This window comes from Bombyx mori, chromosome 19, assembly GCF_030269925.1.
Source record: "Bombyx mori chromosome 19, ASM3026992v2".
Taxonomy (NCBI): domain Eukaryota; kingdom Metazoa; phylum Arthropoda; class Insecta; order Lepidoptera; family Bombycidae; genus Bombyx; species Bombyx mori.
This window is the reverse complement of record NC_085125.1, coordinates 392,779-416,676: the sequence shown is the minus strand read 5'-3', so window position 1 is coordinate 416,676 and position 23,898 is coordinate 392,779. Positions and strand designations below refer to the sequence as shown.

The window sequence follows — 23,898 nt, the reverse complement described above, 5'->3', positions numbered from 1 at the left end:
CGAAGCGGGCGAATACGGTCAGTTTTATAATATGTATAAACTGATGCTTTACAGTTTATCTGCTATGCTATGCTATGCTATGAGAAAACGTAACCAATAGCAATGAACAGAAAACAAATTGAGATTTCAAGTAAGAACACATTCTTAGCATTACTTACTCTAGAATTCACACGAATGGAACCGCGAGTCAGGCCATGTATCAGACAAAAATTGGCCGTAGGGATGTCCGTCCGTGTTTTTAGTCGATTTTTTGTGTTTCGAAACAAGAAGCTGTCGGCGGTTGGCCGCGCACTAGCCGGAGGCACTTGTCATTCAGTTGCGCATGCGCAGTTGTGGGACGCGCTCGCTTTGATACATAGAACTTTTTTCGCGCGCTTTACCAGTCGGATGTATTCTTTTTAAGTTTTTTACTCCAGTGATTTTAGTGTAAAGGTGCGCTACACAGGACGGAATTACGGTTGGATGAGTCTCCCCTCCTGCAATATCGTGATGTGTTATGTTAGTGATGTGTAGAAAGTGAATCAGCGACAAAGGATTACAGTGATTATTTGGATACATTTGTGAGAATTCGCGTATCGTAATATTTATGTGTATTTGGCTGAAAACTATTCGTTAATGAACCATAAAATAAAGTTAATACGAATTAGTTATTTCTTTTGGGATTATATTAGTTCCAACTCAGAGATCGCAATTAAGATTATGTAGGTTCATTCAAGTTTTGTGATTTCATCAAAAATCACATACGTAATGTTACAAGGTTTTCTTTTTAAAAGACTATCAAGATTTAAAAAAACGTTTCCTTATTGTTTAGAACACATATAAAGGAACTATATAAGTCTACGTCTGCTACTTCCTACTAAGTTAACTATTCTTAAAGATTTCGAAGCTTTTACTGGTGGTACTACCACCCTGCATATACATGCCTCGGTAGGCAGCGGCTTGGCTCTGCCCCTGCCATTGCTGAAGTCCATGGGCGACGGTAACCACTTATCATCAGATGGCCCAATGCCTACAAGGGCAATAAAAAAAGCAGTAATACGATACGGTTTGGAGGAGGGAGGGGCAGCCGCAGTACTATGCAATTGAGATTAATCCTCATATTTCAATGTCTGTGTGTTAGCCATGGGCTCCTATACCCACTTAACACCAGATGGACCATGAGCTCGTTCATCCTTTACGCAATAAAAAAAATACAAAACTGCCAGTACTTAATGGTAGGGCATGTTCATGCAAACGAGTTTGCTATTTTCAAGACAACAAAACATATAAACACCACGTCAATAGTTACAGTTTTTATCAGAAGTTTTTGCCCGAGGGTGATGGATGAAATGTCCTTTTGCGAATATGCTTCGAAAAGAGTCTTCGGGGATCGGCACTGACTGTGTCCCGTCCTTATTATTGTACATAAATGTTGGCAACGATTACCATCTTAATTATTGATTGGAATTATCTCTAATTATAATTTGCGTAATTACTGGTGTTAGGACTTTTTGTGAGTCCGCACGGGTAGATACCCACCACTCTGCCTATTTCAGCCGTGGAGCAGTAATGCGTTTCGGTTTAAAAGGTGGGGGTATTGACTGAGACCTTAGAACTTATATCTCAAGGTGGACGGCGGCTTTTACATTGTGGTTGTCTATGGGCTTCAATTATCACTTAAAACCAGGTGGACTGTGATCTCGTCCACCCATCTAAGCAATAAAAAAAAAAAAAAGCCTTTTGAAAAAATCTTTTAAGATGGGACTAGGCTTTGAACAACGTTACATTTCAACCTTGAGCTCGACTGGAAGTGACCATTAATGAAAAAGCAACCTTTTTTGTTATAAAATAAATTCACGTACTTACATAAAATAAATTGTGACAAAACCAAGATTTGAACCGCCAACCTTGAACCGCGTCCACGCGTCGGTCGCATACAAATCAGCTAAACTAATCGCCGATCTCCTGGTTTCATTACCATCCGTTTAAAATTCAGTAAGATGTACCAACCCGTTATGAGCGGTCAATTCATGTACATGAAAAGCAGATCGTGGTAACGGTCCGTTAGGTCCTAGGGCCGTTAGACGTAATAAAGAAATTTGTCCAATTTTTAATTAATTTTCGCAAGACTTCAAAGCTCTCGACCAACGCGGTGTCAATAAACTACAGTGGGTCATAGAACGCCTCCACCACCCTTGAGAAATGATATCAGTCTCAAAATTGCTCTGAATAACTACCTATAACCTTTATTTTCCCTTCGAACTAAATCTTTAGGTCGTGGACTTCAATGGGATGGTAGCTTCCCGTGCGATGTCCCGTGAGATACTCCGATATTACGTAAATTTATAAATGCCATCATTTTATTACAATAAATTTAAATTGAATCTATGTGTGAGGTACATTTTCTCTATACAACCGTATCGCAGATAGCGGCTAGGTTTGCATCTTCGGAGGCGGATTCCTCAAATATTCAGTTCAATAAAATACATTCATGATATATCCCTAAAGTAGAGGACGATCGCTGTAATTAAAAAAAATTATTTGTGTTATAATTAATGAAAAAATAGGGCATAGCCAAGTATCGAATTGTACATTAGCTTTCCATCCGCAGTTTCGCCTACGTCGACTACATTTAACATCGCGTGGGCGGAAACCTGTGCCAAGAAATGGGATGAAAGCTAGCTCATGTTCTTTCCTAGGGTTCAAACATTTTCCATAATAAACTTCGTCAAAATCGATGCCGTGGTTTGGGCGTAGCAGATGGTCTAATAAATAAAGTACAATCAGTGTTTTTGCGCAATAACTAAGATACATATTGAAACCCACAGATAAAACCACTAGACAAAAAAAACTCTATTGTATGCTCATTGTTCATTGTGACCCTAAATGACGTCAGAACTGAAATTTCTTTCAGTTGAGCTTCGCAAACTATGACAGGAAATTTCATGAAATAACATAATATGCAAAGTCGTTGAGTACGTCATCAAAAAGCTCCAAGTGCGAGTTGAGTGGTCGTAAAGCACCGGGTAGAAAGTTCCAGACCAATCTGTGTTTAACGTAAAGCGTGTTTACGAGCGCTCACATTTGACTGCCTGTTAGCAGTTCATCGTCGTTTTTTTAAAGATATTGGCAACATTTGCAACTGAAGACGCAAGAGGACGATTGATTTATCACATAAATTATGGAGTGTGCCTTTATGGATCACAGGATTTAATTAAATACCAAACTAATTATGAAAGTAATGGAGATACGTGTCGCTCTTCCAAACGTACAGCCCTGTTGGTCTATCTTTAGTGAAGGTTGAATAATTGCTCAATACTCCAATTAAGATTTAGATTCTTTAAAGTTTTTGGAACGAAGGAACTCTTATAGGACAATGCGGAGGAGTACCCTAACTAAGAGGAGTTTCGTATTTTTTGATACTGTCCAGCATCTTAACATCAATCCTTTTAGTATTTAATTGCTTACTCAGCACGGTCTACCCAAATAACGTTTTCTTTGACACCTAAAACATATTTTTGAATTCTAATTTGCGTCCCAAATAAAAGGCGACAGCTTCTATCTTTGGAACTGTGATGTGAGGACTGACAGAATTGACTTTATATATGTAGTTCGTTTTCGCATATTAATTAATTAAGAGTTTAGTTAAGAACTCTGAAATAATTATTTAATTAAAATACTTTATGTATTTCATAAAATTAATTAATTATTACATTCACGGATCGTTTGGAACCTCTGGGTCTACGGAGGGACTTCGGTTCCCTCTGTATTTTGTACCGTATGTTCCATGGGGAGTGCTCTGAGGAATTGTTCGAGATGATACCGGCATCTCGTTTTTACCATCGCACCGCCCGCCACCGGAGTAGAGTTCATCCATACTACCTGGAGCGCCACTGCGGTCATCCACAGTGCGTTTCCAGAGGTCTTTTTTGCCACGTGCCATCCGGCTATGGAATGAGCTCCCCTCCACGGTGTTTTCCGAGCGCTATGACATGTTCTTCTTCAAACGAGGCTTGTGAAGAGTATTAAGCGGTAGGCAGGGGCTTGGCTCTGCCCCTGGCATTGCTGAAGTCCATGGGCGACGGTAACCACTCACCATCAGGTGGGCCGTATACTCGTCTGCCTACAAGGAGAAAAATTGCATTTGTGCGCAAAACATTTGCTTTCTTGTTGCGAAGCTGTAACATAACTTTAAATAGTAGTTAAAAATAAAGTGAAAACATCAGCAATGCCACGACCTACAGATGCGGCCCTTGAGCAGACAGACATGAATATTGAACTATCATTTAATTAATCAATAACAGTGAAATTCACATAATCTCATTGAACCCTGCAAGAAACTAGTATTTAACAAGTGATATTATAATAACAGAGGGACCGACTATTGTTAACTAGTTAACACGAACGTAAGAGGCATTGTACTGCATGTTTTAACACGATCAAATTCACACAGCGTTCGTGATGAAAGATGTTTTGTTCTTGAGAACATATTTCGTGGCATATTCTATGTTTTCACCATATAATTGTTCCATGAGAATGAATTACATGTCTAGAGATTGAAAATATGTGTTTATAAAACTATTTGTTGAAAGGGCTTATCAAAATACCAATATGTATCGCGTACAGCCGCCGACATCACCCAAAAAACACAATGAATACAGAATCTACAAAAAGTATAAAATTTATTTTCAATCTTTCCCCAAAACAGTGTTTTTTTTTCTATTTTTAATTTTGATGTAGTCGAGCAGACAAGATCGCGTAGTTAAGTGATCATCAAAGCTCACGTAAGAACCTGAGATCAGAGTTCAACGGTATTGCAATACTGTCATCAAACCACAAACAAAAATAAGCACGAAATTCAAGCTTTAAATTGAAAACATATTTAAACACAGGAAGTCTGAATCTATGCTTCATCGATTTTAAGGTGAAGGGATAGGCTGGTTGTACCAATCGGAGCATAACCACAGAAAAGGATGGTCATTTTTATCCGCCGAGCCTATAAATCAACTCAAAGGTATATTAAAATATACAAGATATATATTTACAAGATCAAAAAATCACATATAAAATAATTAAAGTAAATGTGATAAAAGCCGAAGTAAGAAAAATACTAATTATCATGAATGCTAACAATTAATACTCACATACATAATAATACTTGGTAGAGGTCGGTTCTTAGTCTTCACACTGTTAGACCTCCTGTAGAGTCGCTCGGACATTTGATAGCAAAAGGGCAGGATTCCTTCGGCTGAGGGTTAGATTTTACGCACCCTTCTGGTAAAGCAGTAGAACTAAACTAAACTTGGTCCGTGGTTGCAACTCTAGTTCTTTGTTAAAATATCGTCTTTCGCTATCAAACTATTCTTCCGTCGAATTGAGAAATACATTTAAAGAACTACCCTAAGTCATTCCACTTCCGGATCATTGGACGGATCTCAGCATTTAGTTACAGTTTTGTGCCGGATGGTCATATCGACGTACTAAGGTTTCCTTCTATTTGTAGACTGTGACGAACAACCGACTTGAGCTATAACTTTAATTACATATATTAGCAGCAATTACTAAGATCGATAAGTATTGCCTTTGAACTCGGAGATTCATTCGGTTTGAACGGTAGGATGTGTTCTTATAACTCGTGCTAAAACCTCCTGTCGCTCAACAACCAACGTCCAAACCTCGCATGAGACAGAACTCATGAAGAGGCAAAGGGGGAAAGTGAAGCGTTTAGTGCGGAGCACATCTCTGCCATCACCCTCCCCTCGGGACGCCGGACCCGTGGTCGTCGGCGCCACGACCACCAGCCCTCTCGGTCGGCAGGCTATCCGAAGCCCGCCTGGATGGCGCCGGTTATCTAACTCGTGCTACTTTAAATTTCGGTGATTTCTCACTGCTCAGTCGATACAGAAAAATAGTGTTTATAAAATGCGGAAATGACCTCATCTCCGGTACTCAAAATATAAATTGTGAAGTGATTAGTGTACCGGTTCAATATTCAAGTTATGTCCGTATGTAATAGAATTCGTGAGCTACCGATCAACAATCTGATTCACTTTCGAACAGAGATTGAAACACGTCCCGACAAAATACACCTTATTTATAAATGTATATACCTATGTGAAAATAACTCTAGAGGGCTTGGCAGGTCCACTATTCGTTATTTTTTTTTATTGCTTAGATGGGTGGACGAGCTCACAGCCCACCTGGTGTTAAGTGGTTACTGGAGCCCATAGACATCTACAATGTAAAAGTGCCACCCACTTTGAGATATAAGTTCTAAGGTCTCAAGTATAGTTACAACGGCTGCCCCACCCTTCAAACCGAAACGCATTACTGCTTCACGGCAGAAATAGGCAGGGTGGTGATACCTACCCGCGCGGACTCACAAGAGGTTCTACCACCAGTGTACTTCTCCGTACTATGTAGATTATAGATCATTTTGTACAAAAAAATGGCAATCAAAACACAGCCCAGAGTAATATAGAAATAATATTAGTCTCACATGGCAGTAATTTGTACAATTATTTACGTTCCTTAGAAACCAGTGTACGTATTTACAGCTCGCGTAGAACTTCCATAATATTACCTTTTACGTCAAAGATTGACGCGATAAAAGATGGGCTGTGATTTTTTCAGCCACATGCTCATAGTTCAATGCCGACTTAGGAATTGTAGCGCTATTTATCGAGTGTGCGTTCGATACAATATTTATGAGGTGAAAATCAGTGAGTGAGTTTCTACTTATTTTACGTTTTTGTTCGCAAGGTGGAAGGTAAAATATTTGTGCGGTTCCTTCAACTTTTTATTAAGATCTTCATGATGCCAGTAGTCTGCCTATAAAGTTACAATTACTTAGAATGAAACATTCAAATCTATATTAACGTCAAAATATTAAATTGGCTAAAGCATATGGATGCTTGATCTACGAAATGACTATAGAACAGAATTAGAAAGTAATCAAGACAACAATTTATCAATAAATTATGATCTCGTCTCATTCACTATAAAAACGCGTGGCGACACATCAAACAACCATCAGTTCATCTAATACTACAAAAGTTATCTGTATTCCATCCTATAACAACTATTATTGAAGAATTCAAATTTATTATAATATTTTAACGGCCGTCTGGTGTAGTGGTAAGTGACATGGTCACTACAGAAAGGGGTCGCGGGTTTGGATCCCGCCAAGGGAAGATATTTGTATGATAAATATAAAATGTATTTTCCAGGGTTATGGATGCATATTAAATATATAAATGTGTGTAATAAAAATCTTACATTTATTTCCGTTATCTGGTACCTGTAACACAAGTTTTTTACGAACTTAGCACGGGACCAGTTAACGTGAAGTGATTGTTAGTAAACATTTATTTATTATTATTATTTATTAACATTCGGTAAATCCGTTTTTTGTCCAAAACGACCTATTGCTGTAACCATCACCGAATCAAAGAAATCCGGGACAAACCTGAATCATGCTAGAGCTGTTAAGTAAGTCTTGAAGATATACGAATACCGTAAAATATCATTCGTGACTTTGGTCGATGGCTAATCTTCGCCTTGTCATTTTCTATAAACCCAACATAAAAACAGGATAAGATACATTTAAAACATTATTAAAAATGATACCAATATTTCTGAAACTTGGATATCGAACTTGATAAAATAATACTAGGTAAATATTACCGAGTCTTAAAAAATGCAATAAATCCCGATACCAGCTTTATGTATCAGATATTTTGATCAGCTGTAAATCACGCGTGGAATGAGGTGCGGGCGTCAAACGCGAGCCGTCCTACGTTTTTCTAAGTCAATAGCTGCAATTTGTTGTAGCGGGATACTGGTTCCGCGGACGCTTGTGGTACAAACACTTATAATGGATTATACTCTAGGAGGCTGGCTTCCATACAGTTTACCTTAACATTGGCTTAATCGTACTATTCTTTTAAATATAAACAGACCGGTTGGTTTTAATTCAAAAGAAAAACAAATGAATGCACAAGAATTTAATATTTCATTTCATGATGTATCAGAAGAATTAAGAAATTACTAAACGTGCTTAGATTATTCATAAGGCATTTCATCATAGGATATAATTAAGTATATATAAAAAACCTGAATCTGCAAGTTTGTCGTTCTTAATTGGTTTTCGATAATTCACCACTCATGTCTTCAATTAAGGATTCTTCAAGTATTTGATGACCTTTAAGATTATTTCACGACTAGATGATCACTACATATTATACAAATATTGTGAAATGTTGTGGAGACAATTCAATAAGTAAACCTTAATTCTAAATCTTCGACAATAGTTACATATCCTAAAGTACGTCCAGGACTGCTTTCTACGGTTTTTTCCTCTACCTATTCACTGTTAATTCTTTAAGAGGCTATTCTAGCTTCGCGCAGACGGATAGGTGAGCTCACGGGCTCAACCGAATTTGCTAACACTAGCCCATGCAAGAGCAGTGCTTCGTAGAATCTACTACCGGATCGGAATCGCGACCCAATCACAAGATTCGGCGAGAAACTCAGTGGGCTGTGTCTATGGGTTAGTTCGCTCACCGAACTCTTCGTCGTAATCGACCAGGATGGTGACCGATGCTTGAAGAGCCTAAAAATACCGAAAGTGAATCCGCCAAGACATGTTTCCGGCGGCATTGCGTTGCCCCGTCGTCTTGGTCGGATATGAAATTTTTTAACAACATTCATAATGCCATCAATACCCGTTCTTGATGGCTTTTTACCCGTGCTAATAAATAATAATGTCTCAACTAGAAGAAGACATAAGGAAATGCTTTGAATTCATTCGGATCGATCGTAATTATAATGTTTAGACTCGACGCGATAATTAAGCATAAAATAGGTAAGCAAATATAACATTTAAAACACATAAGTATTAGGACTAAAATACTAAGCACAAAAATGTATATCGAGTACAAAGCTAGCATTTCACAAAGCTCACAAGATCATGAAACAAACTCATAAATCGCTATGAAATGAAGTTATCCATCTTAGTACTTACTACGCTCGTAAACCATAGTGCATGGATATAATAATTTCCTCCGTAGGTTAAAGAGAACAGAAGTTCGTTCCGCTGTCTAATGAAATTTCTTAATGGAACAAAAGAAACTTAGATGTTTCAGGATCTTTCGTATGATTCTTTTAATCGCTACTTCTCCAAGCATTGCTCTCGTGGTTACTGTTTTTGGGGTTTAGACCCTGTAGAGATGTTACTCTAAAATGAATCACAAAGACGTATTATTAATCGTAAAATAACATTGCACTATACGATTAGTAAAAATGCCTAGTAGAAGAAACTGGAAACATAATGTAGTATAAGCTATAAACGGTGTCCGGTCTCGAATTTGCGACCTTTTTCAGTGAAACATTTATAAATCTTGGCAGCCGGCTTGTCCTATGCCTAGTTCATTTTGATATGTGACGTCCATGATATCAACAAAGAGTAAGCATTAACGGAGATAACTATCTTTAAAACGCTCCATAGCTCGCCATACATTAAATACAGGAGATCAACCTAAACATTATGAGCTTATTAAGAAGAATACAACGTTGAATCGTATTGCGTAGGTCATGTTCATTATGTTAACTGTGAGCAATCGCGAGTACGCTGCATGTTACGTAAACAAGAACGTCAGAAAACTTAATACGACGAACTTGCAAGCTTTCGCACCAGAGGAGGGAATGAAGTTTTGTTTTTGGTTATTTAGGCTGACTAATAGGCATTATAACAATGTAAATGGCGCCATCCGCTTTGAGATACTGGATTTTTACTGGTGGTAGGACCTGTTGTGAGTCCGCGCGGGTAGGTACCACCGCCCTGCCTATTTCTGCCATGAAGCAGTAATGCGTTTCGGTTTGAAGGGTGGGGCAGCCGTTGTAACTATACTGAGACCTTACAACTTATATCTCAAGGTGGGTGGCGCATTTACGTTGTAGATGTCTATGGGCTCCAGTAACCACTTAACACCAGGTGGGCTGTGAGCTCGTCCACCCATCTAAGCAATAAAAAAAAAATAAAAAAAATAAAAAAATCTGTCTCAATTGCATTTAATATCGACTGTCCCACCCATCCAAATCCACTTGAGCCACAAAGTAGGAAATTGATATTAGGATTGATGGGAAAGTGGGAGAAGATATTTCCATTATGACACCATAGGTCTAAACTGCACATCAGCTCATGATGCCCTGGTCGGCATTTACTTGTCTTATATATAAAATTCTCGTGTCACAATGTTAGTTACCATACTCCTCTGAAACGATTTTACCGATTTTTATGAAATTTTATATGCATGTTCAGCAGGTATGAGAATCGGCTACAATCTATTTTTCATACCCTTAAGTGGTAAAGGTTGTCCACCCCTAACATTTTTATTTTTTATTTTTTGGACAGATTTTTTTTGTAATAATGAGGCATTATGTGGTTGCATGAGGTTTTGTTATTTTTATATTCCCTCATCATTCACAGCGCTACATGCCTCTTTCTCTCATTTACCACATCCTTACACACTTACAATACCTAAGTTAGTTTTTTTTTTCTACACTAGAAATTCCCTAGAAACCTTATATATGGCAAAACAATGTTTGCCGGGTCAGCTAGTCTACTATATAATTGATTATTAAACAGACAAGCTTTTATCATCAAAATCATATGAGGCTACTGGTGTTAAATACACATTATAATTCTCCTCTATGTGACTTGATTGCGCTTTAGCTATTAATACTTCGAATACAATCGAACCTCTCTTCTAGGAAACTTAAAAGAACAGATAGAATCTACCATTCTATTTCTATTTAATCTTTGAAGAAAGTTACACTGAAAGCATTTATTTAAAACGCGTATTGTTAGTTTTGTTTTGAACATTTTCAAACCATAGTTTCTTGTGTTTAATTAGTGGTTCAGAACTGAGAGTGTACCGGTGAAATAGTATATTGCTTGTATTTATTTGCGCACTAGTTTGTAGGGTAGCTGTATTTTAAGCCAATCAAGTTGTCTAATGTTTGCCCAGACATGGGCGGCACGGTTCTCTTGTGCTGTTTATGAATTCTGTTAACTGCATAATAGTAAGTAAGCCTTCTATTCATCCGCCTAGCCATACTAGTATCATCTATATATTAATACGTGAAGCAAAAACTTTGTACCCCTTTTCACAAAAATTGCGCGGACGGAGGAGTATGAAATTTTCCACACTTATAGAGAATATAGAGAAGAAGTGCCGAATGTTAATATTTTTTTTTAATTATGGATTAAAAATACATTAAATCAATAAAGAAAACATAACACACACTAACATATTGTATTTGACACACACACATATAATCTTTGTTTTTTTCGAACTTTTGTTATTGCTTAAAGTCTGTAGTCAAATTGAGAATTGGTTAATATTGTTTATCTTTAATATTACGAGTATTTGTCTATAGTGTATTCTTGGCGAAATCTGTAACAATAGGACCATAATAATGTTGAAACTTATAATTTCAATTAATTATAGTCGAATTTCGACTCCTGCGGGTTCACTAGGACAGCTAAAAAAACATTCGTCACAAGTCTGCAGATATCATCACCGGCTGCGAGATAACGCAGTAAAGCAATTATTCGGTACGCCACGTTTCAGAAAAAGAAGATTGGATAATAATATTGTAATAAGGCTCCACCGCAGAATTGTAGTGAAATTTGCGCGTGCACTGCGTAATCGTGCTGCGCTGCGTTTGAAATTATATTGTTTTGGATCCATTCAACTCAATGAAATAAATACTGTATGTAACAATAAATTATTTTTGTTATTTTCAACGAGTATTTCAAACTATTTATAAAAAGTTTTGGAAGCTTAAAGCCGATAAAAAATAACATTTGCTGTTTCTGTAGATCGGCACATCAGCTGATAGCCCACCTCGCGTCAAGTGGCTGTCGGAGCTCATAGGCATCGCGACGCGTGAAATAGGCAGGAAGGTGGCACCTACCCGTACTGTACCGAGCAGCAGAGCACAGACCTGTACTGCTTTGATAAGTTACTACATGTAATTTTATCATCGTAGTCATTCACGAATGCCTGCTAAGTACGTATTCACTCAGACACATTAGTAGGATCTGAACTCTAGTATAGTCGTGACTACACAAATAGACCGGGCGTCCTATCCGTTAAATCACGAACGCCCACGCATCTTACTTATGATAACAGTGCACGGTAATCAAACTGAAGATACTTATATGCGATCTCTCTGAGGATAAGTCAATCAGTATACAATACGATTGAGGTTCCATAATTCAAGGCGAAGAGTGCCAATCGCTTCGTGTCCAATATCACTTAGTTTCAATAATATATTGATCTTGACTCGTTATACTCAAAGAGTTTTTTTTTATTGCTTAGATGGGTGGACGACCTCACAACCCACTTGGTGTTAAGCGGTTATTGGAACCCATATACATCCATCCACAACGTAAATGCGCCACTCACCTTGAGATATAAGTTCTAAGGTCTCAAGTATAGTTACAACGGCTGCCCCACCCTTCAAACCGAAACGCATTACTGCTTCGCGGCAGAAATAGGCAGGGTGCCGCGCGGACTCACAATAGGTCCACCAGTAATTACACAAACTATAATTTTGCGGGTTTGATTTCAACTATCACTTCACTTAGTGATAGAAGTATTCAAGTATCACTAACATCTACTAGTAACCAATATACCTGCTCCTATTATTAGAACTGGTATATTTTAGATAATAGGCACGCGTGCTCCGTCTCTGGGGTTCCATAATCACGGCGGCTGGATTATAGAGAATGGGATCGAATTCTTGAAGGCAGGAACGGAAATTGGAAGGAAATAACAGGTTATTTCGAAAGAGAATAACGCTCTTGTGTAATAGCGGTAACGACGCTTCAAAAACTACGTACTTAGTGCTTACTGTGATTCAGTTTGCGTGAACTTGCAGACATTTTTTGCAAATTTAAATGAATTGAAGCCTAGCCTATATCTGCCGTGAAGCAGTAATGCGTTTCGGTTTGAAGGGTAGGGCAGCCGTTGTAACTAGGTATACTGAGATCTTAGAACTTATATCTCAAGATGGGTGGCGCATTTACGTTGTAGATGTCCATGGGCTCCAGTAACTACTTAACACCAGGTGGGCTGTGAGCTCGTCCACCGATCAAAGCAATAAAAAAAATTTGAACTAATCTTTATCGGCTTACATCGGCTTCGATCTATTAGGTGGACTAGTATTATAAAATATGTTGATGTTGGATACCCTATACATTATCAACGTCCAATGAAGCTATATAATTTTATTAGACCAAACGTATAATTTGCAATTTAAATAAATAAACTGTTTGAAATTAAAATCATGATTACGGTTCGAATGGTCGATATGAAGCAATAAATCTTTTATATTTCTCTTCAGCTCGGTTCACAACTCAATCCGATATATTGAGTAACGAATACCGGTTGCTAGTGAGTGATCCGTCAGATGTGCGGTCGACCTTAATTGCATTCCCAATTTCATTATTGAATTGTCGAAAAAACTTTAATTTGCACATCAGAGAAACGAGAACATTACTGATGGAAAATCTAGCTATTGCATTTTCTGAATTACTAATATGACCCAATTTAATTAATCGAATAGTTTTCATCTAAATTTAACAAAAAACTATGATGTATACAGCAAAAAAACACCACAAAATGTCAGCGACTGCGACCAGTCACGTCAAATCATCTAACTCAGCCAACATACTGATGTGCAAGCAATGGTGGAAGGTATGTTGGATGTATGGAGACCAAGAGAAGTACTACAGACAATTGTATGGTAAAAGGAAGCAGGCAAACACCAATTATGCCTTCAGCGAAGACACTAAACGCCCTGGAGCCCAAACAACAGAACTCACAGACGACTTCTTTGATGGAAACTGCTCTCCGATCGAACCGGCTCCAGATGAACTCAGTTTTGATACAGAACCTGTGTACCAAACTTGGCAAAAGGACCAAAGACGACAGCCTATTAACTACGAAATAAATGCCACTGATCTAGATAAGCTTTGTATTAGTGATAGCATTAAGACTATGCTGCAGAATGGTCTACCTCAGGATGTGGGTGACTATAAAGAGGAGATTATGGGAAAAAAGGCGCTTGATAGAAGTAAGAGGGAAAATGTGGCTGCAGATACATCTGCATCTATTGATGGTAGAGAAAACTTCAAATTGCAAAGGTCTACCAAGGCTGGTTCATTTAAGGTGAAGGAAGTACTTGAGCCACATCGTGAGGTGAAAAGTCTGGCTGATCCGGCGAGGTTCTTGGGGATCCGGGTCACTAAGGACACTTTAGGTGATGTCCGACATTCTACTTGTAATGAGTAAGTTTCTTCCTTTTATTCCATTTTTGGTTCTTCGAAATTATTCATAGATAATAATTATGTATTATTTTAAAATTTGTATCCAAATTCATACAATAACAACATATCTAGTAGCAAAAATTACATATTATTACATATATAAGGAAATCGTTTCCCAATCAACAATGTTAGTATTTACGGTTTTTTTGCCTGCCACTATATTGAACCGTTTACCATCAGTTGCTTACAAGCTCTGGTTAGTCTGGTTAGCTTATGATCAACTGATGGTAAGCTGCTGCATTACTCGTGAAAATTAGCTATGCCAACTGCATCCGTGTCGAGCGATGCGTGTTCGAATCCCGCCGGAGGGAACCAATTTTTCTAATGATATGCGTACTTAACAAATGTTCACGATTTAATTCCACGATGTAGGAATAACATCGTGTAATAAAAATCAAACCCGCAAAGCTACAATTTGCGTAATTACTGGTGGTGAGTCCGCACGGGTAGGTTCAACCGACCTGCCTATTTGTGCCGTGAAGCAGTATTGCGTTTCGGTTTGAATGTAGGGCAGCTGTTGTACTATACTGTGACTCATGACTCAAAGTGGGTGGCGGCATTTAGGCGGTTGATGTCTGTGGGCTCCGATGACTACTAAACACCAGGATGACTACTCGTACATGTTTTTTTTTTATTGCTTAGATAGGTGGACGTGCTCACAGCCCACCTGGTGTTAAGTGGTTACTGGAGCCCATGGACATCTACAACGTAAAAGCGCCACCCACCTTGAGATATAAGTTCTAAGATCTCAGTATAGTATCTTAGCAATATATGAAAAAATAACGACAGCTCGATATAAGTATTTATATATAATACAAATTTCAATATCAGTACTGTCTATTTATCAGGATAAATAATTACGTACTTGTCTAACAACGATTTTCCTAGCGCTTGTATCAGAGATGCCTTCAAGGGACAAGTGGAACTTTCATCAATTCACGATACAATTGAATGCGTTCTGTAATGCTCTCTAGACTATTTGCCAACAATCAGACAATTCTCAGAGTAACAATGGGTTACTTACGCATAGCTGTTACTATGAAAAGGCCGTTCTCGGCGTAGCAGCGGGAACCAGGGCTGCTAAAAGCGACTTACTAATTTCATATAGACAAAAACATGTGTTGTAATGGCTCATGGGGCGGTCTGCTGAGCGTTTAAGATATGAGTTCGAGGTCTATAATTGACTTTGAATCGGATTATCGATAGATGACCAGCGGAATATTCAGCGAATACCAATATAGACGCCGTCGCGCACTAATTAAGGAATTAAATTAATTTAAAATGTTTAATAATGGTTTTCCTGTACTACAAACTAGAACGCATAACTAGTATATAGACAGAGTGGTGGCACTGGGCCAAGCGAACTCACACGATATGCAGAACATACTGTTCTATACACGCTGCTCAAGGTCTCCTCCTCGCATCGCTTCCTCACTGCTGAGGGTCGTGACCATTATACTTCGACATGACTTTACACCTTGTAATGTTCCGCCAGCGCCTCCGATCATTGGCCACATGAAAGGCGTCGTGGAATGGGATCTCTAGTGTGGTGCTGATTTGGTCGAACCACCTTGTCGGACTGCGCCCGCGCGGTCTCTTTCCCTCGATCATCCTTGTCACGAATAGTCTCTCTAAGCTATCTGATGTCTTCCGAGCAATATGACCGAAGTACCTACTCAAGGTAACTTACACCGAATATATCTATAAAGTTACATAAAAACTAAGTGAACAAGAGACTTAATAGTTGTGTTTTCCTTTTTGCCATATGGCATCCCTATCGTCCATTCGCGGAATGCCACAATGCTTGCGGTCTGAGCATGCGGGCCATAGTGGCGCGGGTACGGTCTGTCTCGGAAACACGTCGATGGCTCTATTCAACCGACTTAGGTATGTCTGTAGCTGCAGCAGAGCATTACACATTGTTAATAGTGCGTCGTCTACCAAACATAATGTAGTACGAATTATGACAAAAGCCTTACCTAAATCGGTCACAACAACAATGTACACAAATTAATGACGTTTGAAATAAAACATCAAAAGTACATTACTAAGATGCCATGATAAACCATTCATTGGACAGCTTTTTTCCCTGCCTATTCTCTGGTAGCCTAAGGGGCTGTTACAGCTGCGCTCGGACGGGTTATTGAGTTCAAGAGTTCAACCTGAGAGAATCTACTAACGCTAGCCCCAACAAGAACAGTACTTCGCAGACTCTACCACCGAATCGGAATCGCGACCCATTGATTTGGTGAGAAACCCAGTGGGCTATTTCTGTGGGTTAGTTCGCTCGTCGGGTGGATGCCGGTGCTTGAAGAGCCTAAAAGCCCCGACAGTGGATCCCGGGGATCCGACCAGACATGGTTCGGGCGACGGCGACTCTACGTTGCATAACGGCTTATGGTGACGTGCCGCTGTGTTGAAGTAGATAGACAGAAAATAGTTGTGGAATGGATAGCTAAAGGCGAAATTATAGATCTGGAGGTACTGGTTAAATATTCCAGAGGTCGACTGACGTAAGTCTAGTGGACACACTACTGTGTCATGGAGTCGAAATTCTCTTTCGCAGTCAGTACCGTGTTAAAAATATTTTGCATTTAGAATCTAAGTGTAGTCTATTCTTGTTTTATACAATAATATCTCCTACAACACCGAGAATGGAATAATCTCCCTAAGATCAGCGGATGACTAACTGGTTAAAAACCATCAGCTCTTTCTCGTTTACCAATTGATCGAAAGCTACGTGTACCTACCGTTGCGGAAACAGTGCACCAATATCTGTAACATCACAAAAACCTATTGATGTGCAGCATGTGTACAGGAAGAAAGACCAACTAATAATTAAAAGAAAATGCGTTCCGCAAAATCGTTAATAATACATATCGATTGTATCGAAGAGTTTATAGCTGGTCAGTTCAAAATTAAACGATAAAGCGCGCGGACAACGCGCTATTTAATTTTCGAGATGAATTAGGGTTGCCAGGCAATGAATGTTCCACGGCTGCCGAGAAGCGCCGTCAGACAGACAGACGGGATTACGATCCACGCTAGTAGTCACGAATACGTTGGCCCACTGACAGCGACACAATGCATTGATATCATTTCACTAAGAATGAAATAATCGCATCGTATCCGTATTAGAAATAAATTACTATTAAATTAGATGGAAAACAATATAAATTAATAATGTGTTCATAAAATGTAATATATCACCGGTCGTGTCAGGAACTTTTTCGTATTGGGTTCCCTGGTATATTTATAAAGTCAGAAGGCAATGTTCTGTCCGGAACATCATTAGAACATATTTCCACCACCACCAAGCGATAAGCGTCCTTAGCACTTGTTCTCATTGGACCCTCCCTATTTTTGGTTGTCTGTTAACTGTCAACCTAAATCAAAACTGAGACTTCAACTTCAAGACTTGTGGACTGTCATCACGTCATCGCTTCAGCATGGTGCTTTTGAAAGTTAGAAATGCCCTTTTGTGTTCAGCGTGTGACAGGACTGCCTTCGGAGTGTAGCCTTAGGCACAAATGTAAATGAAAAGAAATATATAAATAGACATACATCAAATAAAAATATTTTACGATAAACATGTGCTGCCCTTGATTTGACTATAGGCGTTTTGTTTTGATCTGTGGAAAATTCTTAAAAGCTATTTACTTAAATATTAGAAAAAGTTTCATGTTGATTTAAATAATAATATTTCAGTTCAGGATCTCAATGTGGTTACGAATTTTCAAGTAAAATTTCGAGTTTCCATTGTGTTTATTACAACAAGTAATTATAAGCGGCTTGGCTCTGCCCCTGGCATTGCTGAAGTCCATGGGCGACGGTAACCACTCACCATCAGGTGGGCCGTATTCTCGTCTGCCTACAAGGGCAATACAAAAAAAACAAAAGCTTAAAAACTGTTTTTATGAATTTTCAAACATTGCAACACAGTACAAGAACGTGGCTCTTTTGCTAAAAAGCGACAACGAAAAAAAACGAGTGAGATACAAGATTTTATCTGGTTTCGACTACCGTTTACAGGCTCCGTACTGATCGATGGTCGGTCGTGAGCTTCTACTTGTTCCGGACTCGGGTTGTACGCTTGAGATAAAGTTTTTTATTTTATTTTTTATTCTTATTTTATTTAGTTTACCGGTTTAAATTTGCTGTTCAGCTAAAACTTTTTAAATCTATTCTAATATGTAAATCTACAGTGGTTTTTACGGATGTTCCGTTATAACTATTGAACCGTGCATCCGATTGACTTGAAACTTGGTATCCATGTAGAATATACATGTACTTAATGCATAGGATAATATTTATATGAGTGTTGGACTCCCTAATAATAATGTCAATAAATAATAATGTTAATTTTAAATGCCCAGTAAAGCAAGCGAGTACGGCCAGTATATTTTAATTTTATATTTTCGATTGCGATTATATGAGCGATTGATAGGTAAAATTCAAACTAACACTACCGTACTTACGGCTAACTTTTGTGTTTATTGTTTTAATCAATGATATTTTATATGTAAAAAGAAGCAGATATGTTTCAAGCGCACGTCAAGTGAAGACTCGAAAACAGGCCAATTGGGAAGTTTCGTCTTTAGTCGCGTCTAAACAAATGCAATAATAATATAACAAGTGCAATCGTTCCAATTATAGCTATCTTTTTTACTCACGCGCTTATCCCATCTTTTGTACTTTTCATTAATGCTACTTGTCAACATGTGTGTGCACTATATCGGTAGGTATATAGATATATATGGCGCGATCAGATTTGAAGGGTCAGTTACTATGAAGATAACATATCTGTTGTATAAAAAATCATTGGTTTTAATTTTATTATTTTTGACGCTTCGATTACTTTACAGTTTTCGTTGTAGCGGATGACGTAAAAATATTTATTAATCATCATCAGAACCCACATGTAGTCTAATAGTTACCTCATTACAAACAATTATGAACTATTCAATAATGCGTGCTTATTATACTCGTGCCAGCGCTGGGTTGGTTCGCGAGCTGCAATATTGTTGTTTCGGAACAGATCAGCCGTCCGTATTTCTCCTCAAGCCCAAATGAGATTTTCCTCATCTAATCCTCATTTATAATTTAAGAAAATTATATTTTTAAGAAGATTAGCTTTAGTTTAATATTGACACACTTCGCTTCTACTGTAGCTATATATTTTGGTCATTAATACGTGAAGCAAAAACTTTGTATCCCTTTTTACGAAAATTGCGCGGACGGAGGAGTATGAAAATTTCCACACTTATAGAGAATATAGAGAAGAAGTGCACAATGCTAATATTTTTTTAAAATAATACATAAAAGATACATTAAATCGATAAAGAAAACATTACACACACTACATACCATGTATTTGACGCACACACGCATGCATACTATTTATTGTCAAACTTTTGTTCTTGACGTCTGTGGTCAAATTGAGAATAGATTAAATATTATTTGTCTTTATTAATATTAAAATTTAGTATAGTCTTGACGTTGAAAATACAATCATAATAGTGTACAAACTTACAACTCCAATTAATTCTAGTCGAATTTCGACTACTGCGGGACCTCTAGTTTTGGTAAACATCACTTTATTTTAACATCTCGCGCCTCTCTGCTCGTACGTGGTACTATGACAAAAACAATTCTATAATTACAAATTTTAATCCCAATCTAATAAAAGACAAAGGCATCCGTCACAATCAAACAAACACAGAAACAGTCGTGCTACATATCAGAGCACCGCCGCCACCGGAGTAGAGTTCATCCATACTACCTGGAGCCACTGCGGTCATCCACAGTGCGTTTCCAGAGATCTTTTTTGCCACATACCATCCGGCTATGGAATGAGCTCCCCTCCACGGTGTTTCCCGAGCGCTATGACATGTCCTTCTTCAAACGAGGCTTGTGGAGAGTATTAAGCGGTAGGCAGCGGCTTGGCTCTGCCCCTGGCATTGCTGAAGTCCATGGGCGACGGTAAGCACTCACCATCAGGTGGGCCGTATGCTCGTCTGCCTACAAGGGCAATAAAAAAAAAGATATATATATTATACATCTTTGCTTACTTTACAATATCCAAAGGCTATATAGTAGGTAGGTTAAAGTAACGGACACCGGACCCTAAGCATGTGAGTTCGATTCCCGATCTACAACTTCCAGACTAGACGTGATCGATTCGTGTTATCTAAATAAACGATCTTCGCTTTGAGAGCGGCCGAGCTTTTGAATTGAAAGCTCTACGGCGCTCGGTATGTGAAGCTATGATTTATTGTTAGACTTATAAGGACTAGTTCGGTTTTAAGATCACCTTGATGGGCCGGACTTTTATCGCGGCAACTGTTATTACCCTTGCTAATAACAATTGTACCTTATTACCGGTTATTTTATTATATTACTTATACACACCAATTTTACACCAATTATTACAATATTAACTACCAACCTAACTTAGCACCTAAGGTATATTTCCATCTTGCACAGGTAAGTACCACCACTCTGCCTGGTTCTACCGTGAAACAGTAATACGATCTGGTTTGAAACGTGCTAAATCCTTATACTATACATGTCTACATTGATCCCATGTCTTGAGGTAGATTAGTAAAATTCGTGTTCCAAGATGAGTATATGTATTCGCATTGTCATGTTTATTGGCTTCGGTAGCTACTTGACCCCGACTGGACTGTGAGCTCGTCTGCTAAAACTCCAACCCGAAGAGTATTTCCTCAACTCTGATTAATGTCACTATTCTCAAATGCTCAGCTGAATCCATGATTTATTCAAAGTTCTCTACTCCTAATGACTCATTTATCAATCCACGTGTGCAATAAGGCAGCTGACCACACGGGTGAGTTTCCTTGTAATTTTCCCATTATAGCTATCAAAAATTATTAATTAAAAAAGCAAAAAGAAAATTAATATAATCACAAAGTATCAACACTAAAAATGATCATATTTACTTTAAAATCACTTTGTGTTCCTTTGATTTTGAACGAAATGAGTACTGCGTGCGATTTACTCATTTAGCCACGGACGCTGGGCTCTATACCACTACTCCTATTCGCTCACGAGAAGTGAAAAAAATACTATAGTAAATAGTTAATAGTCATTTGGAAGGCAAAGCCAAGTTGGCGTCCAAAATGCTGGGAGTCCTCAACAGAGCGAAGCGGTACTTCACGCCTGGACAAAGACTTTTGCTTTATAAAGCACAAGTCCGGCCTCGCATGGAGTACTGCTCCCATCTCTGGGCTGGGGCTCCCAAATACCAGCTTCTTCCATTTGACTCCATACAGAGGAGGGCCGTTCGGATTGTCGATAATCCCATTCTCTCGGATCGTTTGGAGCCTCTGGGTCTGCGGAGGGACTTCGGTTCCCTCTGTATTTTGTACCGTATGTTCCATGGGGAGTGCTCTGAGGAATTGTTCGAGATGATACCAGCATCTCGTTTTTACCATCGCACCGCCCGCCACCGGAGTAGAGTTCATCCATACTACCTGGAGCCACTGCGTTCATCCACAGTGCGTTTCCAGAGATCTTTTTTGCCACGTACCATCCGGCTATGGAATGAGCTCCCCTCCACGGTGTTTCCCGAGCGCTTTGACATGTCCTTCTTCAAACGAGGCTTGTGGAGAGTATTAAGCGGTAGGCAGCGGCTTGGCTCTGCCCCTGGCATTGCTGAAGTCCATGGGCGACGGTAACCACTCACCATCAGGTGGGCCGTATGCCCGTCTGCCTACAAAGGCAATAAAAAAAAAAAAAAAAAAAAAAAAGTTATTTAACTAATATATAGGTGAGGTTTTTTGGTGCCCCGTACGTACGGTATTACCTGATTCACCGGTCACCGTCCTCGTCGAACACGTCGCTTGCGACGAAGGGCTCGACGAGCGAATTAACCCAGAGACACAGCCAACTGAGTTTCTCGCCGGATCTTCTCAGTGGGTCGCGTTTCCAATCCGGTGGTAGATTCTGTGAAACACTGCTCTTACTAAGGTCAGTGTTAGCATCACTCCGGCTTGAGCCCCGTGAGCTCACCTACATGTTAGGGCGAAGCTGAAACAGCCTCTCAAGGCTATCAGCATAGGTAGGATAAAATAAAATAAATTACCCAATCGTCACCACTCAACACCATAGAATCATATTTCACACCGAGTTTTGCAGCAAAACATATTACAGTTCCGCACAGAATCAATTTAAAATAACACATGCAAAGCCATAACAGTCATGGAGCTAATAGCAATTAACGGCGGATAGGCTGATTAATGGTCGCCGTGGCGAATGGCTCGAGCGAGGAGCGTTGCATGCGCGTGCCGATATACGATTTATGATCCATGCACACGGTACGTGGAACTACTTGGATGAGAGAGATGTGGACAGGCGAATATTGTTCGTATTTTAATTGTGTCTGCAAGTCCTGATGGTTCGTGAGAATTTAAAATCAAAGTTTTCCCTTTTCAAAAATGTTTTGCACATAGTCAAAACTTTACTGTCTATTAAAAATACGGCTTCGCTAGTAACACCTTTAAGGCTGTACTCTGTAGCCGAAAAAACCCATGAAGACCAGAAGTTCGTTTTTTTCGTGTTTCATCAAATTCCTCGTTTTCCGAACAAACAAGGTGCTACCTCTTCCACGTTGACAGTAGCGTGGCCACAAACACGTTATGTTAATACAGATGTCACAGCACCCAAAGCGTCGATCACGACTGTAAAGGAAACACTACTATAGATAAATAAATATAAAATCCTATGCACTAATGGTGAGACTATGATGTTTGTTCACACTGCCCGCTTCCTTGCATCGAGATTTTAGGGATCTTTGAGAGAAAACAAAAGTCGTAACTCGCGAAAGGCGATCGATAGCTCATTGCTTAATTTAGTGTGACAAATGATAAATACATAAATATATCTTATAATGTTAAGCATAGGTGTATATAGAGTGTGCAATATTTGTTTCATATTCAGTATCCTTCGCAGGATCCATAGACGCAACTAGTGACAACAACTCGGATTAGTATAATAAATATACCAGACTTCGCGAGATGGCTTCACGACAGAAAAAGACAAACCGATATTTCAAGCCTGGACAGAGGCGCAGGCACTTGTCTACTCCTTTATTAGTTTATCTATGACACATGAACTCACTCACCGACCTGAAGTAGAGAGCTTACCTGAGCCCATAGTGGCAATACAGTATCTATTCCGCTGCCTGCTTTAGATATGTGATTGTATACGACTTCCTTAAGAATTCTATTTGAAATACTGAAATCAATAATTCGCTCATCATTCCCAAAAAGTGTACAGAACCTGATGGATTTATTTGTGTCTCGACGTTAGAAAGAGAAGGGCTATCGTTGAATTTCTCAGTAGCAAGTGGTGCCTTATATTTGTCAAGTCCTCCAGATCATGTTTGCCCTTCTAATTATGCCGACCAGTCGGGCAGGTGGCACTCTCACGATGTTTGACTGTTTTATGAAATATTGAGCTTAATACATACATACATTGTATACACATGTACAAAC

General features: G+C 38.9%; 1 protein-coding gene across 12 annotated transcripts in view; it reads left to right on the top strand.

Moving 5' to 3' along the window:
* LOC101737057 (protein prickle) overlaps nt 1-23,898 on the top strand; it is a 358,717-nt gene that overhangs the window by 201,946 nt on the left and 132,873 nt on the right. Inside the window, exons 1-2 of one of the 12 annotated variants that reach the window (XM_021347998.3) lie at nt 256-457; nt 13,657-14,341. The exons of 9 other annotated variants lie outside the window; for them this stretch is intronic. In XM_021347998.3, the coding sequence (XP_021203673.1) occupies nt 13,674-14,341 (668 nt within the window). In that variant the 5' untranslated portion in view covers nt 256-457; nt 13,657-13,673. Of the gene's footprint in view, nt 1-255; nt 633-13,656; nt 14,342-23,898 lie in introns of those variants that run through there. 2 more of the 12 variants (XM_021347996.3, XM_004926175.5) reach the window with 2 other exon arrangements.